This window comes from Lynx rufus, unplaced genomic scaffold (genome assembly GCF_022079265.1).
Source record: "Lynx rufus isolate CCGP_SWC_20201006 ecotype Redwood Valley unplaced genomic scaffold, mLynRuf1.p SCAF_6, whole genome shotgun sequence".
NCBI classification, from domain to species: Eukaryota; Metazoa; Chordata; class Mammalia; order Carnivora; family Felidae; genus Lynx; species Lynx rufus.
In genome coordinates this window covers 22,657,380-22,676,489 of record NW_025814878.1, presented here as the reverse complement: position 1 = coordinate 22,676,489, position 19,110 = coordinate 22,657,380, and the positions used below count along the sequence as shown (strand labels likewise).

Sequence of the window (19,110 nt, the reverse complement as noted above, 5' to 3'; positions counted from 1 at the left end):
GACCAGAATAGCATTCTCGTTCTGTCTGTGCCCTGGGAAAACAGGGAGATGGTTCATTTTTATTTTATTTGGCTAATCTATACATAATATATTTTTATAGTAACTCCTGTTTTGCCTTATTTCACAGATGTTTTCTTTTCTGTTGGTAAAAGGCAGGGATAATGCCTATAATGAACTACAATGGAAATTAATAAAATTAAACACACACACACACACACACACACACACACACACACACACACACACACTTTTTTCTCAGTAGCAGAGGACCAGAAAAATTTCTAGGGCTCAGAGGAAATTGTTAGACTGAAAAAAAATACTTTCTGTTCCAGAGAACTCGGTCCTTTGCAACCAGACACTTATTTGGACCAGGAACAAGTTAAACAAACAAACAAACAAAAAATGGCAAAAGCTTAAGCTAGTGGAAGGAGTAAGAGAAAAGACAGGATGGCTGTTGTACGGAACAATTCAGGGGGCAGACATAATTGATGGGTTTTCTCAATGAACACACCGAACAGGAAAGTCAGATATCCTTCTAACTAGAAGAAACTGCAATGAAGTTTAGGGGTTAGGAGGGTGGGCTTCGGAGTTAGGCAGATGATTGAAATTATTTGAGTCTCAGTTTGCAATAAAATAATGGTATGACAGCATATAATATACCCCACAGGGATGTTTTTAGAATTATATGTGAAAATGTATGTGGGTGAAACACACAGTAAGTGCTCAGTTACAAGCAGCTATTAGGTACAAGATAAATGAGTATATTTTAGATAGATTAGCCTGTCTAAAGAACTATTGTATTCAAGTACCAATAACACTTCTAAACAAAGGCTGGCAAAAAGCAATGAAATCAATTTATTTGTTCCATAAACATTTCTGATGAGCTTCAACTCTTTCTCTCAAATGTCATTTTAATTCATTTTTTAAAAAATTTCCCCAGGAAAGAATAGTCATAAATGAAATCACAAAATAACCATAGGGCAAGAATAAAAGTAGGGTGAAGTGAAAAATGTCTAACACAACACTGCCTGCTTAGAATACTTAATGTAAATAAAATAAAGTAATGCAATAAAAATAAAAAATAAAATAATTTCATTCCTTTATTGACTACTGATATGTTATAAATGGTAGTACATCAAAATGTTTAATTAAAATACACCACCACAAAACTTTATGATGCATTAATTAGAGGGGTAAATCTAAGGTAAAATAAAGTAGGGGTAGCTTAAAGAATTTCTCTGGGTAAAAAAAAAAAAAAAAACAGATTCAGACAGAGTAGGGGCAAATCTCTAAGGACTATTGCAGAATATTCTGTAAAGGGATAGCCTATCAATGGCCAGCACAATGCCTGGCCTTCAGTAAATGTATATTTGCTAAATGAAACTACAGGTTTTCAAAAAAGTCATACAAGCTTTAGATATTCAGATAAAAGAAAAATACGACTTTTTTTTTTTCATGGGTGGGGGGTTAGAGATCTTCATATAGCAATTACTAAGCGGTTGGAAATATGGCTCTGGGTTTTAGGTCTCCATGTTCCCAGCTTGGCTTTGATTTGAAAACTGGAAGATACAGATAAGAATAAGTTGCATGAAGCTGGCTGGAAGTTTCACAAAGGAAATGGATGATATCAGACTCAGCACGCATTTCACAGAATTGTTAGATGCTTTTCAAAGAATCACACGGTGTAGAATCACTTGGCCTTGCAGAAGCATTTTAGACAATCTTTTTGGATGGAAGAAATACCTTCCTATCATTATGCCCCTATAATGGAGAGAATGACATGCTGAGTTTTGTAGATAAATATAGTAGGTTTTTATTTCTCCTTTCCCTAAGTTGTTGAGTTACTGAAATCATCTCCCAGGGAAGAGGATAGCAGTTTTCTGGTGATATTTGGAGAATTTCTCTTCCCGAGTACTTTCAGTAGAAAGCGTATTTCTAGGTGGAGACAGGGTGTGCCCAGTGAAACCCCCAATGGTGACACAGCATAAGGCTTGACCATACTTCATGCCATCTCCATTTCCTTCTCCAGTGGACTGGACGACTTCCTAGGAACGCAGTCTCCCCAGCCGTAACTCTAACTGCGGTTCAGAACTCAACACGACCATTTTTCTACGTGTCATCGAATTTCTTCTCCACTGAATTCTAGATAAACCTCAAAGCTTCACTAGGAACTGCTGTGTAATTGTTAGACTGACAAAAACAACCTTTCACAAACATAAGCTACTTAAGGAGTTTTGGATGTCAGAGAGACTGAGAGGGATCCCTGAAACTCTAGTGCCTACAGTAAACATGGAGTAAACAAGTCAGGTACCTTCAGTGACTGCAGAGAGTCTGAATTATTATCACAGTAGAGGATGATGTTGTTGGCCATGCTGAAACTTTCTCTGACCCCAAGGTGGTAAAACAATGATGGCTGTCGGAAGGCGTCACTCATCTCCACCACAGCGATATCTGCAAACACAAAACAAAGCCCCCCAAAGATGACACCTAAATAATGCCCGGTAAGCACAGTTTGATTTCAACAACTTAGTATTCAAAGAGGAAATGAGGAGATGATAGGGATTTTCCCTCCTCACTTACTACTGAATTTTGAATTTGTAGTTCTACCTGGAAGTGGTTTTACAAAATGCAGCAAACCTGCATTTTTTTTTTTTTTTAAACACAAAGGAGATCATATAATTACTGGAAACTAAGCAAAGTCTGCCAACGGTGGGCTGCTGGGGCTACTTCTCTCTATGAAATTTCAACTTTAAAACAAGTGAACTCAGGTTCCAGGAGCAGATCTGCAGGAAACTGCCTTAAGTGATGAATGTAAAATAAGACTTAAAAAAGCAAATAGGTAAGGGGCACCCGGGTGGCTCAGTAGGTTAAGCCTTGGACTCCTGATTTCAGTTCAGGTTATAATCTCACTGTTCGTGAGACTGAACCCCACGTCTGGCTTTGTGCTGACAGTACGGAATCTGCTTGGGATTCTCTCTCTCCCTCTGCCAGGCTCACATGTGCTCCCTCTCTTTCTCTCAAAATAAATAAATAAATATTAAAAAAATCAAATAGGTAAGATTATGAATTAATCCAGAGCTGTATTTTATAACTAATTATTTATTGTTATCAATATCCAGCAAATCCCCAGCAAGTATAATCAAGAAAAAAAAAGAAAGCAAAGATACAGAAAATTATGACTAAGAAGGATAATATAACCAGATACAAATTCTACCAAAGCTCAGAGAAGACTAACACCAAGATAAGTATAAGCCTGACACCAAAATTTGATAATAATGTCCAAAAAATGAAATATAGATTAGTTTCAAACTTATTTTGTATATGGACAAAAATATGAAAAAAAAAAAACGAAGAAAATGCACCAAGCATTACAGTATAAGAAAACTAGGGGCGCCTGGGTGGCGCAGTCGGTTGAGCGTTCGACTTCAGCCAGGTCACGATCTCGCGGTCCGTGGGTTTGAGCCCCGCGTCGGGCTCTGGGCTGATGGCTCAGAGCCTGGAGCCTGTTTCTGATTCTGTGTCTCCCTCTCTCTCTGCCCCTCCCCCGTTCATGCTCTGTCTCTCTCTGTCCCAAAAATAAATAAAAAACGTTGAAAAAAAAAAAAAAAGAAAACTAGATCACGGGTTTACAATTTATTTTGGGAATGCAAGGATGGCTCAATGGAAAAAAAAATTATCAGCATCTCCACAGGTGTTCCAAGTGCATAATTAAAATCCAAAACCCATTTCTCATTAAAAATAATTGCAAACCAAAAATAGAAGAGCATGCCTTTAACATGAAAATGATACATATTCACAACTGCCAACTTTGTTTATAGGTATTCCCAGGAAAATCAGGAAAAAGACAAGGCAGCCAATTATTCCCACCACTAGTTGGCTTTCTGAAAATCCCAGATAATGCAATAAGATTTCACAAAGAGATATAATATTATAAAATAAAATACACAATTATCATTACTTGGAGATGTTTGGGCTATCAACCAAAAAAAAATCTCAATAGAATCAACTAAATAACTATTATAAGCTATAAAATAATTTAATAAGGTGTTGAGATGCAAAATCATTATGATAGCCAAGAGCTCCCTTTGTAATCCTAACTAGTAATATTTGGAAAATATAATGGTGAAACAAATTCTAATCACGCTTAAAATGAAAATGTTAACATACCTTGTGACAAATTTAACAGATGTTGCTAACTTGTTAAAAATATTTGCAATATATGAGAGATGAAAGGTTAATATCACTATAAATCATCTCTTATTGTTCAATTTAGAATAAGCAACCATAAAGACATCACAATAGAAAATTAGGCTATGGATACAGGCAGGCAAATTCACAAAAGAGTAACTACAATGGCAAACAAATACACAAATAATATTCTATACCTCACTATGAATAAGTGCACATTAAGCAAACTGTAAAATGCCACTTTTTTTTGTCTAACAAGTGGTCAAAAATATTAAAGAGTGCCAATGAAAATGCAGAGAAACGATACTCATATGCCAAGAAGTTTAAACTTCCCGGGAGACGTAAATACTTAAAATTATTTACACTTTTTGATCGAATACCTCCATTCCTAAGAATTTACTCCAAGAAAATTCCTATAAATGTGGCAGGTTTACTTGTAAGGATGTCCACGGAATTTTTTTTTTTTTTGCAATAAAATGGAAAACACCATTAATAGGAAAATAGGTATGTGGGTAAGTAGATACATAGATAGATTCAAATAGTGGCTTCTTATGCAACCATTGAAAGCTACATTTTTGAATCGCTATATTGTACACCTGAAACTAAATATAACACTGTATGTTAACTACACTGGAATTAAAATAAAAAATTTAAAAAAACAATATTATATAAGAATATTTAGCAACAGAGGTAAGCTCAAGCTATAGTAAGTAAAAAAAAGTATTAAATATAATACATTATAATATATACATTATATGTGAATACATGCATGTGAATAAAAAAAATGTCTGGAAAGTTGTACACCAAAATAACAGCTGCGTATTGCGATTGTGCATTATTTTTCTTCTTTATTCCTTCTATATATTTTTTACAATCTTTCTTACGAACACTGATTACTTTTAAAATTTAAAAACCCACCAAAACACAAGAAAAACAATACTGACAACCTGTGTGACTGAACGTAAAACTGAACCGCAGCACAAAAAAATAATGCAGACTCTTAAGCTGTTTGATGCAATCGACCTTGTCTAATGAACGTGAGATTAGAATTCACATTCTGTGGAGGAGAAATAAATCAGATCAAACGGAGGCTGAAGACAGAGAGGATTTAGTGAGGTTATGAAAGAGGCAGCCAGGTCACAGGAGCTTCAAAAGATTTTTTTTCAAGGCTAAAATGACTTACGGGCTCTTTAATACAAATAAAGAGTTTTCTTTTGGGGTCCTTCACATTTCTACATCAAAAATCAACACATGAGAAAATGAGTCAGTGCATCCCACCTACACGCCCCATCTGCCTCCTGCACCCACACTGTTTCCTCCTCCCACAGATGCCAGCCACTCGCAGTCAGTCGCAGAGCTCTAAAATCAAGAGACAGCGTAACATGGGGCTGAAAGAAACCGAATGAAGCAGTGGCTGATGAAAAACAAACGAGAGATGTGCAAAGAAAAATACTAGCTAAGTTAAAGCAGTCACAAGAAGAAGGGAGATGGGTTATTTCCAGAGAACTGCCTCCTGGGACTTGATGCTAAAATAAAATAGAAACACTGCAGAAGGCTTTTAGATTAAGAGTGAAACTAGATATTCAAAATAAATGGTACAGGCAAAATGGAGCATACTCATCAGGTCTGAATGTCTAAGCAGGAACAGATACATTTTTTTGGATGCTGTGTAGAACATTAAAAATGCTTGTTTGTATAACTTTAATACACTGAATAGAGTACAACTCAGAAAAAGAGGCGCTTTTTTCTACTTCAGGTCCAGATGACTGATATATTTATGTTCTTTTCTAAATTTATTTTTTCATTTCCATGGAGTAAAATGTACTCTTCTTTCTTCTCTAATGAAGTGATCAGAGCCTGTGCCCCATTTTCTTAAATTGTTGAATTTGTCTTCTTGTTGAGGTTTGTGGGTTCTTTATATTTTCTGGATATTTTTCCTTTGTCAGACAATGGGATTTGCAAATATTTTCTCCCAGTTTGTGACTTGTCTTTCCAGTCTGTTGACAGGATTTTCTTTTTTTTTTTTTAAACAATTTAATGTTTTTTTATTTTTATTTTTGAGACAGGGAGAGACAGAGCATGAACAGGGGAGGGTCAGAGAGAGGGAGACACAGAATCTGAAACAGGCTCCAGGCTCTGAGCTGTCAGCACAGAGCCCAACGCGGGGCTGGAACTCACAGACCACAAGATCATGACCTGAGCCAAAGTCAGCCGCTCAACCGACTGAGCCACCCAGGCGCCCCTGTTGACAGGATTTTCAAAGAGCAGAAATTTCTAACGGTAAGTCCAATTTATCAATTTTTTTCTTCTATGGATTGTGCTTTAGGTGTGGTATCTTGCCTAACCCAAAGTCACAAAAGTTTTCTCCCATGTTTTCTTCTAGAAATTTTGTAGCTTTACATTTTACATTCTGATCTATGATCCATGTTAAGTTAATTTTTGTCAATGACATGGGATATGGGTCAAGATTCATATTTGTTGTAAAGACTCTCCTTTCTCAGGCGAACTGCCTCTGCTTCTTTGTCAAACACTAAATGGCTACATTTGTGTGGGTCTGTTGTTGGGTTTTCTGTTCTATCTTTTGCCAACACTACACTGTTCTGATACTTGGGGCTTTATGGTAGGTATTGAAATCAACTGTGAGGCTTCCAACTCTATTCTTCTGTTTTCAAAATTGTTTTAGCTAATTTAGTTGTTCTATTTGCTTTCCTGTGTAAGTTTCCTGTGTAATTGGTAGCTGAGAGCTATCAGTTGATAACTACACACAAAAAAAATTCCTCCTGGGATTCTGACTGATATTGTGTTGGATCTACAGATAGATCACTTTGGGGGGAACTGACATCTTCATACATGGAGTCTTTCCATGCATGAATATAGTGTATCTCTCTATTTATTTAGGTCTTCTTTGATTTCTTTCCTAAGTATTTTGTAATTTTCTTTTTTATTTTAATTTCTTCAAATATAATTTATCGTCAAGTTGGCTAACATATGGTATATACAGTGTGCTCTTGGTTTTGGGGGTAGATTCCGTGATTCATTGCTTACATACAACACCCAGTGCTCATCCCGACAAGTGCCATCCTCAATGTCCATCAATAGACAGTTCCTACATGTATTCTGTTAGATTTATACCTAAGTGTTTCATTTTTTTTGGTGCTATTATAGATGATGTTCTTTCAATTTCCTAGTTTTTCATAGCTAGTATGTAAAAATACAGTTGACTTTTGTATATTGACCTTCTATCCTGAGACTTTGCTAAACTCACTTATTAGTTCCAGGAGCTTTTTTTTTTATTTGCACACGTTCTGGGATTTTCTACATGGATAATCATGTCATTTGAAACTAGAAATGATTTTATGTCTTCCTTTCTAACCTGTATGTCTTTTATGGTTTGGGGTTTTTGTTGTTGTGTGCTTTGTTTTGCCTGGTTACACTGGCTGAGGCTTCCAGTAACACAGGATTTTTAAAAATAGTAACATTTCATTATTTAACAAAAATATCATCTTATGACTATCTTCTCAAAAGCAGTAAAATAGGTGAAAATTATCTTCCTTGTGAGGTGATCTTAAATCATGTCTAAAATGCAAAAAAAAAAAAGATGTAATTATAATAAACACTTGTTACTCCACAATTCTTAAAACTCACTTCTATGAGTTGCAGTTTACCCACTTTATTTCACAAACATGTATTTATAATTATTATGTGCCAGGCACTATTTGCTTATCAAAAATTAACTCAATCTTCATAAAACCCCTTTTTGGAGGCAATATTATTATCATTACTTTAGGACACTGAGGCAGAGAATGTATAAATAATCTGCCCATCATCAGCTAGGAAGTGATGGCACCCTGCCATCCTTGGAAGGATTCAAACTCAAGCAATCTAGGGGTGCCTAGGTGGCTCAGTTGGTTGAGCAACCAACTCTTAATTTTGGTTCAGGTCATGATCTCAGTCATGAGATCGAGAGTCTCACGTTAGGCTCCGTACTGAGTGTGAATGAAGCCTGCTTGAGATTATAGCTCTTGCTCTCTCTCTCTCTCTCTCTCTCTTTGCCCCTCCCTACTCACACTCCCTCTAAAATTAAAAACAAAAAACAAGCAGGCTAGCTGGAGAGTCCATGCTCCTAGTTCTTCACTGAGCCACACCCTACACTTACAGGTTACAGAGGTTCTCAAGATCAGAACATAAATTTAGAGATGCAAAAAAGATTTGAGGACCAAAGCATATATTCCTTTCATATGTTTTATGAGCAAATGCACTTAATAATTTTCTGATTGAGTTTCTGTAGTAATATTGTGAGTAAAACTGCTATACTTAAAAACTAAAGTTTACTTAAAAATTAAGTCTGTTTAAAAATATAGACAAAGGTACAAAAATCTCTTACATTTTTAGCTAAAGTGCCATGTCTTTCCTTTACTCCAATTGTGTTAATGTTAAATGGAGCACAAAATTAGATTTACCCAGGGTTTATTAAAGCATAATAAATTTTTAGGGCAATAACATAAAACTGTTGTGCCTAATTGCATTTTGGCCATTAAATGGCAGTGATTCACGGTCTGTGTTACTTTTTTTTATTTAATTTTTCCTTCATAATACCCTATCTGTTAGTTAAATATCTCACATGAGCTCCTGTTGCTTGTAAAAAGCAGAGTTGAAGCAAAACATTAATGTTCAGTTACTTTTTATCTATTCAATGTTTTCCTTCCGCATTAGATCACTGATGACAAGGCAAGAGCCCAGTAGTGATTTGGCTTGTAGTCTGGTCTACAAGATACCCCGAAACTCCATTATCAATGGAAACTTCCCAAGTTATCACACAGAGCTACCCATTCAATCATACCCATCCCCCAAGATGACCCACTGGTGCCAATTTAATTCTACAAACGTCCTGGGCACTTACTACATAAAAGTTGTGTTATTTGCTGTTACAAAAGCTAAAGGAAAAAATTAACTAGATATGATTTTTGCCATCTCTTGTGGAGCAGAAACATGAGTTGGCAAATACCGACACAGAATGTGTACCGGGCAGAATGTGGCTGGTGCTGGTGAAGTACAAATGGCGACATTCAGAGGCCAGGGAGGCCAGTCCTGGTAGAAGGAATGACTGAAGCAAATGTGAATGAGGCATCAGCAGGCAGAGGAGTTGGGGTGGAGCACCTCAAAGAGCAGACTAAAAAAACAGAAGCCCTGCACATCAAAGGCACCACAGAAAAAGGAAAGGCACAAAGTGCCTGGGGCTTGGTCTGAGCAATGAAGCAAACCTCAGTAGGAAACAAAGTCAATTCCCAATGGAATTCTAGAGCATCCCCTAAAGAGCAGACACTAACCCCCAAATGCCCATACCATCTTAGATTCTTGTTGTTGTTTTTTTAATTTTTTTAATGTTTATTTTTGAAAGAGGGAGAGAGAGACCCAAAGCATCAGCAGGGGAGGGGCAGAGAGAGAGAGAGAGGGAGACACAGAATCTGAAGCAGGCTCCAGGCTCTGAGCTGTCAGCACAGAGCCCGATGCGGGGCTCCAACTCACTAACTGTGAGCTCATGACCTGACCTGAAGTCGAACGCTTAACCTACTGAGCCACCCAGGCGCCCCTAGATTCTTAAGGGAAGTATAGCTTGCATTCCATTGATTTTTCCATATTATGAATAAATAAGGGTTATTTACAACAAATCTACTATATGTAAATTACTAAAATGTTACTCATGACCTAGCAGTGTCCTGGTAGAGCGTCCTAGAGACTCTGAGTCAGGTTACTAAAGTTTGGCAGATATGCAATGTTGGGACATTGCAAACCTCCCATATTAATAGAGGTAAAATTGTTGAGATTTTCATGAAGGACAGAATAATCTACCATCATTGTTGTCTTGAATTGGTCATGGTTTGGCAATTCCTGCTATGAATTACTATTCATGTAGCTTCATCAGTATCATTTTATTTTCCTGTATGTATTTAGTTAACACTGTCATGTATAATGATACATATTTATGTCAACAATAAACATTTTGGCCCATAATTTCCTCATCACTAAACTCCAATAAATGTATGCCTAGTGATTCAAACATGAATCATTCTTATATTGCTAAAGCAAATGTATACATAATGTCCCCACCCCAGCCTTAATTTGCTTGTTTAATGCTCGTTTGATTATTACACTGGGGAGTTAATTTTTTTTTTTTTTTGAACCTGGAAAGTGAGGACTAGGAGCAGGTGATCAGAGGCAATCAACCTCCACAAGTTGGATTTTAAAAATGTTGAGAGCCAAGGCATCTACAGAAGGAAGGGGGGAGGAAAAGGGAGAAGCCTAGGGAGGGAAAGGGAAAAAGGGGGAAGAAGGGAGAAGAGAGAAGGAGGGAGAGAAAGAGGAAGCAGAACCAAACAAGATTGGTATAAAAACAGATGTCTCCTTGCCCGGACAGTAGCCGCAGGAGTCCGGTTCCTGATGCTCCAGCTTTAGAGAAGTGAGGGGGAAATTAGCACACATCCATAAAAGGTACCCATCCCACAGTGAAAGGACCCAGAACCACAGCTCTCTGACAGGAGGAAATGCAGCCTCAGAAAAGCACACCACAGGGTGAAAAGCTGGAAGGGGAATCTTCTCTCCATCTCCAGGGGCCTTGAGACAAGGGATAAGCATGCAGATGACAGACAAGCCATTTCATGACTTCCCAGTGTTTGAATCCTAATTAAGTTTCTGGATGGATGACCTTGGACACTACCTTAAGTTCACTGAGCTTTGGTTTCCTTAACCATAAATCAAGAATAATAATACCAGTATTTACAGCACAAAGCTGTTAGGATTACATGTGCATGAGACACAGCAAACTCTCAATATATGATTATTATAAGGAGCCATCATAAGAAATAAGAAGGGCTCCATAAGAAATAAGGAGCCATCATAATAGGAAGCCCTTTGAACAATTTATCATAAAAATGGTATCAAAGACAATGCTAAAATGTAAGTCAATACTCCTGATGAAATCTCATATGAATAATTACTCATAGAAATGAGGCTGAAATCAAATTATGAAAACACACAAAGCCAGCACAAAGAATTTTGACTTGATTCTATAGTCAATGGTGATCCATCTATATCTATGTTTTGAGAAGGGGTATGGCAGATCAAAGTTTGGGGAAGATAAACCTAGATTTTATGCACGGATGATAGACAAAACAGACTGGAAGCTGGGAGGTCAGTTAGGAGTCATTCACTAAACTAATACAGAGATAACATGGTAGGGAATTCAAGAGGCTTTAGGGATTTGGTGGATACAGGATAAAGAATTAAAGATGATTCTATTTCAAACTTGAATGGTTAACACTTATGGCTTGCCATTAACACAAGTGACATAAGAAAATATACTATTTTTTTGGTAGGAACTTGAGTTTGGACTGAGATACCTTAAATATCATGTGTTTGTGTGTGTGTGTGTGTGTGTGTGTGTGTGTGTGGTATCTAACTGACAGGTGTCATTCTGAATCACAGCAGAAATCAAAATCAGATATCCAGACTTCAAGCTATATTCAAGAAAGTATGGTACTGGGTACAAAAACATACATATAGATCAATGGAACAGAATAGAAAACCCATAAATGGACCCACAACTATGGTCCACTAATCTTTGACAGAGCAGGAAAGAATATACAATGGAAGAAAGCCAGTCACTTCAACAAATACTGTTGGGAAAATGGACAGCAACATGCAGAAGAATGAAACTGGACAACTTTCTTATACCAGACACAAAAATAAATTCAAAATGGATAAAAGACCTGAATTTTAGATAGGAAACCACAAAAATCCTAGAGAACACAGGCAGGAACCTCTTTGACCTTGGCCGTAGCAACTTCTTACTAAGCACATCACCAGAGACAAAGGAAACAAAAGCAAAAATGAACTATGGGACTTCATCAAGATAAAAAGCTTCTGCACAGCAAAGGAAACAATCAATAAAACTAAAAGGCAGCCCATCGAATGGGAGAAGAGATTTGCAAATTACATGTGTGATAAAGGGTTAGCATCCAAAATCTATAAAGAACTTACACAACTCAACACCCAAAAAGCCAAAGAATCAGACCGATTTAAGAGTCATGGTGCTGTTAGTAGTTGAAGTGGCAGGTGTGTATGAGATTGAACAACTTAGACAATATAGAGAAAAATGAAAAGGTATCTATGATTCAGGAAACCCTTTCTTCATCAAATACCCCATGGAAACATAGTTCATCAACATGCATGTGTAACAAATGTTCATAACAGCACTATTTGTAAACCATCAACAATAGAAGAAATAAAGTGTGCTATATAGAGACAATGGATACCACATAGCAATAGATTTTTAAAAATCTACAACTACATGTGACAACATGAATGAATCTCACAGATTGTTAAAAGAATCTGGATACAAAGGAGTAGGTATCTTATGATTTTGTTCCTATGATGCTCAAAAATTTGATATTAAAAGTAAAAAAAAACTAGCAGATACTTTGGTGGAGGACAGTGGCTGAAAGGGGACTCAGGGAGGTCTTCTGGAGGGCTGGTAAGGTTCTGCCTCTTGATCGGTATTCAGGCATGTTCACGTTGTGAAAATCAATTCATCTCTGGTTAATGATTTTGTCAAGAATGGTAAAAGAGGACTGTATTTAGTTTCCTGTAGTCATTATAACAAAGTACCATAAACTTAGTCCCTAAACACAACACTGTAATTCTTTCACAATTTTTTTAATGTGTACTCATTTCTGAGAGGGGGGGAAGGGGCAGAGAGAGAGGGGACAGAGGATCTGAAGTGGGCTCTGTGCTGACAGCAAAGAGCCTGATGTGGGGCTTGAACTCAGGTCACGTGAGATCATGACCTGAACCAAAGTCGGGCGCTTAACCGACTGAGCCACCCAGGCACCCCTCACAGTTTTTTTTAAGTTTATTAATTTTGAGAGAGACAAAGAGAGAACAGGAGAGGGGCAGAGATAGAGAGAGAGAGAGAGAGGGAGAGAGAGAGAGAGAGAGAGAATCCTAAGCACACTCTGTGCTGTCAGCATGGAGCCGGATGGGGGGCTCGAACTCATGAACTGCAAGATCGTGACCAGAGCTGAAATCATGAGTCTGAAGCTTAACTGACTGGGCTAGCCAGGAGCCCCTCTTTCATAGTTTGGACGTCCAAAATCAAGGTGTCAGCAAGGCCAAGACTGTGGTATCTCTACAATCTAGCAGTTTCTAGCATCCCTTGGCCTGTCGTGTGTGTGCCTGTGGTATTAAACTGCCTTTTGCCTCTCTCTTGGAAAGACACTTGTGATGGCAGTTAGGGCCCATCCCAGGAATTTGAGATCATCTCCTTATCAAGACCCTCAATTCAATCATATCTGCAAAGACCCTTTTTCCAAATAAGGCAGCATTCAGCAGTCCCAGAGTTTTGGCATAGACATTGGAGCATAGGAGTAAGGATCAGTTTTCAGCCTACCACAAGGACTTGGAAGGTGAGTACAGCAGAACTCAAAGTGTTGAATAAGAGGTGAAGGAATGGAGGTAATGAGCACAGACAACTCCCCAGAAGAGGAAGAGGAAGGAAGACGAATAACATTTACTGAGATCTACAGTAGAGATCTTTTACATTCAGTAAGGAAACCAAGAGATCAGACAATACTTTAAAGGGATAGAAAGATCTAAAGGTTTTTAATTTTAAGGTGGAGTACTTGAACATTAGTAGAAAGATGAAGATGTTAAAGGGAGAGGTTGCTAATTAACAGGGACAATTTCTAGATTCTCAGATGAGAAAGACAGGTTTGGGTGTGAGGTAGAGGAGAATAGTCAGCCTTGAAAAAGCAGTCCTCAATATAGTTTTTTTTTTTTAATTTTTATTTTAGAGGAAGAGACTGCATGCAAGCTGGGGAGAGGGGCGGGGGGGGGGGAGAGAGAGAGAGAGAGAGAGAGAGAGAGAGAGAGAGAACCTTAAGCAGGCTCCATGCTCAGTGCAGTGCCTGATGCAGGGCTCAATCCCATGGCCCTGGGATCATGACCTGAACAGAAATCAAGAGTCAGACACTCAACCAACTGAAACACCCAAGCACTCCAATATAATTTTTCTTATTAAACAAATATAAGTAGGCACTACATCAAAAAGTGTTACTCTCTTTACAAGTTAAAATAGGGTCCAGTTTATACCTTAAGAATTTATTCTTCAGTGTAATGGCAATAACAACAGACCTGGTCAATAATCTATAAAGAGTAGGTAATATAAGAAAAGCATAAGTCAAAATTAACTCTAAAGTTTATTATGTGACAGGGCCCTGCTGACATTATAAGCAGAAATAGGATATCGAGCAGCTTTGATGTTAAAATTTATTTTATTTATTTTGAAAGAGAGAGAGAGTGAGTGGGAGTAGGAGAGGAGCAGAGAAAGAGGGAGAGAGAGAATTCCAAGCAGGCTTTTCACTGTCAGCATGGAGCCCAGCATAGGGCTTGAACTCACAAACTGTGAGATCATGACCTGAGCTCAACTCAAGAGTCAGATGCTTAACTGACTGAGCCACCGAGGTGCCCCTGATGTTAAAAATTTCTATATCACCATTGAAAACTATGTTCCTCTCTGAAATTATTATATTTCCTAAAGGTATACTGGGTTTAAGAGTCCATAATCATAAATTTAGATCTCTATAAACTCATTTTATGTAATCAATTTCAGTACTTAAGTAATCAATCTATTTTCATCAGATGCTGAAAAAGCAATTCATAAAATTTTGAACAGGCTATTTTAGAGTTTACTATATCTTTTACTGCAGTTAATGTGCATGCCATTTGCGGGCGGAGGGGTCTCTCACATTTAATTTCAATTAAATCTGCAAAGCTGTTCATGCTTCAGTGAAGTTTCTGACACACAGCATAGCTCTTTGTAGAAGAATCTTACACAAGAGTCCTCCTTACCAGTGGGAACCAATAATCGGCCTCATTCAATTGGCACTGGTATTAAGTTCTGTAAGGTTACAAGAGTTGATTTGAGATCATTTTTTTGAAGAAAATCTGATTGTTCCTCATGGATGGGCATCCTGTTTTATAGATTTACAACTTATCTACACAGAGACAGTAGGAAGAGGCCAGCCAATCCTGGAAAATTATCTGATGGTGCTCCCTAATAAAATGGCCATGGCAATTTCATTCATGTCTGAGGTTGTTCTGATTGAGATTTTCACACTCTGTCTAGGGAAACGGCTACAGTATATATGCGTTATAGCTACATAAGCGATAATAGTTACTTAAACAGTGTAGCAGGGTGCCTGGGTGGCTCAGTGGGTTAAGCGGCCAACTTCAGCTCAGGTCGTGATCTCGCGGTCCGTGGGTTCGAGCCCCGCATTGGGCTCTGTGCTGACAGCTCGGAGCCTGGAGCCCGTTTCGGATTCTGTGTCTCCCTCTCTCTCTGCCCCTTCCCCCGTTTGCACTCTGTCTCTCTCTGCCTTTCAAAAATGAATAAATGTTAAAAAAAAAAAAATTAAAAAAAAAAACACAGTGTAGCACGGGGATACAATCAACAAAATTCAGATAATGGAAAATCCTTCAGGAAAAAGGACCAGGTTTCCTCAAAGAAACGTTAGAGGGAGTGGGAGAGCAAGATGGAGAGAGAAATCAGATAGTAAAGACTTTAGGGACACCGTCAATTACCACGCATATACCTGATCTGGACTCTTGACTAAAAACAAACTAAAAAATATGACATGAGTGAGAAAATTTGGCAACTGACAAGATTTTTTATTTGTTCACATATTTTTTAAATGTCTCTTTTTTTTATTTTAAGAGGTGGGGGCACATGTGCAAGCAGGGGAGGGATAGAGAGAGAGAGAGAAAGAGAGAGAGACAGAGAGAGAGAAAGGGAGAGAATCCCAAGCAGGCTCCCCGCTCAACACAGAGACACGGGGCCTGGCACAGGGCTTGATTCCATGACCCTGGGATCGTGACCTGAGCCGAAATCAAGAGTCAGACGCTTAACCTACTGAGCCACCCACGTGCCCCAAAAACTGACAAGGTTTTTGATGCTATTAAGACATTACTTTAAATGTGATTAAGAGACTGTGGTAGGAGCCCTTATGGTTTAGAGATTTTAAAAAGTGAACTGTTGGTGCATAGTGCCTCGTAATGTGTGTATTCTTTATCAAAGACTGTTATTCCTCATGTAATAAGCGATTGAACTGCAAGCAAGAATCGCTAAACTTGTTCCTGCTGCAGGAAGAACATAGGTAGTAAAATGAAAGACACCCAGCTCACATGCAACTTGTTTGGTAGAAACAGTTACTCACCCTGATGAACAGGCCAGTTTGAAAGGTTGTTTTTTTTTCCCCCCTTCTTGCATTTACAGCTGTCATCTCTTGTCCTCATAAACCCAATCGGATCTAAGCAGTGTGGGTGAGTGCCCGGGAGATCCACTGTGCTCCAGGATTCGCAAAGTGTGAACAAGTGGAAAACTCTGAGTCAGAATTCACCAACAGGTCTAAAAGATGTTATGCTTTTCCGTTCTCTGTAGTCTCTCAAAGTCACTTGCAACACCTAATAAATAATCCGCGTCTAGTCAAAATGGGAACTGTTATTGTTCAAATTTCTACATCTTCTTCAAAGAGTATCTGTAATTCTATTAACACAGCAGATGTGTAAATACGATTCTGCCAGGAATGATGTCACTCCACGGCTTACGTGTTGACAATGCATTTGAATTCAACAATTCATTTTGGGGGCTTTAAAGCTTCCTTCTTGAGGAAGACCTAATGGAGAGAGTGTGTTGGAATTACAACTATTCGTTGTTAAAGAATCTGTTTATTGCTGACAGACTTAGGCGGCTGACCTAAGAGTCTGGGTTCTTTTTTTTTTTTCTTCCAATTAAAACTAAATATCAGGAATTCACTTAACTCTCTAGGAAAGTAAAGTTTTGTTTAAATGTGACGGATTAATGTGATCACAAAAACGTCACTTAAAACAGGAGCTATCGTTATACCTAAAAGGCCAGTCACACTAAGGTGAAGACTGGGAAGAACATACCCCTTAGAAGCCCTCCAATGGGGGCGGTGGGGGGGAGGGAAGGGGAGCACCTGGGTGGCTCAGTCAGTTAAGCGTCTGACTTCAGCCCACTTCAGTCATGAAGAGATCATCCGTCATGAGCTCACGGTTCCTGAGTTCAAGCCCCACATCAGGCTCTGTGCTGACAGCTCAGAGCCTAGAGCCTGCTTCAGATTCTGTGTCTCCCTCTCTCTGCCCCTCCCCCGCTCAACTCTCTCTCTCTAAAATAAATAAACATTAAAAATTAAAAAAAAAAAAAAGCGGCCCTTCAATGGGGAATGTGGAATAAGCCTGTTCCACAGACACAGCGATAGACCAGAGAGGAATGGACCTGGCCACAGCCCCCTTCAGTGTATTAGCCACTAAGTGATGCCCTCATTCATGTCTTTCAATAGCCTCCTATCACATCACACTGGGGGCTCCAGTTTCTTAACCTTGCTTCAATCCCATCAGGCACTTTGGAAATGCCTCCTTGGCTCTCACACTTGTTTAGCAAGCATCTATTATCTATCCTGTACAAGGTTCTGTGAAGGGGTCAAAGAAATAAGCACCCTTTGAGGAGCTTATCATCTTCAAGTGCTTATGAGCTATAGAAGTCCAAGGTCAATGAAGTGTATGTAATTGTTCAATGGGGGCACAGAACAAGGAGTGATTAATTCTGACGGAGGGGGTCTTAGAGAAGGCATTGCAGGGGCAACACCTGCAAGGGGAGCCTTGAGAAATGGTCATCTTTCAGTACATTGACTGGGAAGGAGGGGCATTTCTGGCTGCTCATGATTGCATAATATAGGAGTTTCTCTCTGCCAGAAAAAATTGCTCCACCACCGATGAATGGACGTGTGCACAATCTCCCTATGAGGGAGGAAAGGCTTATCATTCTGTCTATCCAGGCTTCCTGCAGGAAGTGTACAAGCAGTGAAACAAATTGCACAATCATTTCTTAGGAGCGCTTTTCAGTAAAAACATTTTTCTTACTCAGTAGAGAGAGATTTCATTTGGCTTCTGCTTTCACACATCCTAAACTGCATGACTAAATACACCCCTTTCTCTTAGGTACCGCTGGGCTGCCCTGTTATCTATCCTCTTTACTCCTTGGTCCCAGCAGAGTTTTGGCTCCCTTCCCTTTTCTCGGCTCCTCTTGGAAGCCTACAGCTAAGGACACGTTGGTCGGTGCGCTAGAAGCCAAGAGGTGCCTACTCGCTGAACAGAAAACTCTGCAGCGGAGGCGTTTGATGGTAAAGAGACAGCTTTTAATTCACGTTGCTGAAGCAGGGGAGGCAAAAAGAAAAACTCACCTCCAGGAAAGATGAAAAAATAAAGGGCACCTGGACAGATACAACTGTGAGAACTGATTCGTTGGGAGGGACCCCTGACAAAGCGATGGGACCTGAGGGAGGTAGAGAAATAAAGGGAGGTCGAAATAAACGTGGCCCATCCGTAGTCAGTACTGACCGGGCATGACAAATAGCAAGCGGTTCCTCCCATCAGGGAGTGTGTGGCTGGTTGGATCAGGCGACCCAAGTCTGCACTTTGGCTGTGCAGCAAACATTACTGGGGACCCTAGGCCTAAAACCCCTGTTCCCCCAGCCTGTTTCTGTCAAATGACAACGATAGTAGTCCCTGTCACAGAAAGGACTGAACAACAATGAGCCCTTAAGAAATACTAGCCATCATGGGGCGCCTGGATGGCTCAGTCGGTTAGGCGGCCGACTTCGGCTCAGGTCATGATCTCGCGGTCCGTGGGTTCGAGCCCCGCGTCGGGCTCTGTGCTGACAGCTGAGCCTGGAGCCTGTTTCAGATCCTGCGTCTCCCTCTTTCTCTGACCCTCCCCTGTTCATGCTCTGTCTCTCTCTGTCTCAAAAATAAATAAATGTTAAAAAAAAATTAAAAAAAAAAGAAATA

General features: G+C 39.1%; 1 protein-coding gene and 1 long non-coding RNA gene across 4 annotated transcripts in view; one reads left to right on the top strand and one right to left on the bottom strand.

The window, feature by feature from the left end:
• Nucleotides 1–19,110, bottom strand: part of MAP3K5 (mitogen-activated protein kinase kinase kinase 5) — a 207,798-nt gene that overhangs the window by 138,397 nt on the left and 50,291 nt on the right. For all 3 annotated transcript variants that reach the window (XM_047102683.1, XM_047102684.1, XM_047102685.1), the window contains exon 2: nucleotides 2,312–2,451. In XM_047102683.1, coding sequence (XP_046958639.1) covers nucleotides 2,312–2,451 — 140 coding nt within the window. The remainder of the gene's footprint in view (nucleotides 1–2,311; nucleotides 2,452–19,110) is intronic.
• LOC124528855 (uncharacterized) lies at nucleotides 6,428–16,732 on the top strand. Its single transcript, XR_006966244.1, has 2 exons — nucleotides 6,428–6,468; nucleotides 16,517–16,732. It is a non-coding gene; the product is annotated as an uncharacterized LOC124528855 (long non-coding RNA).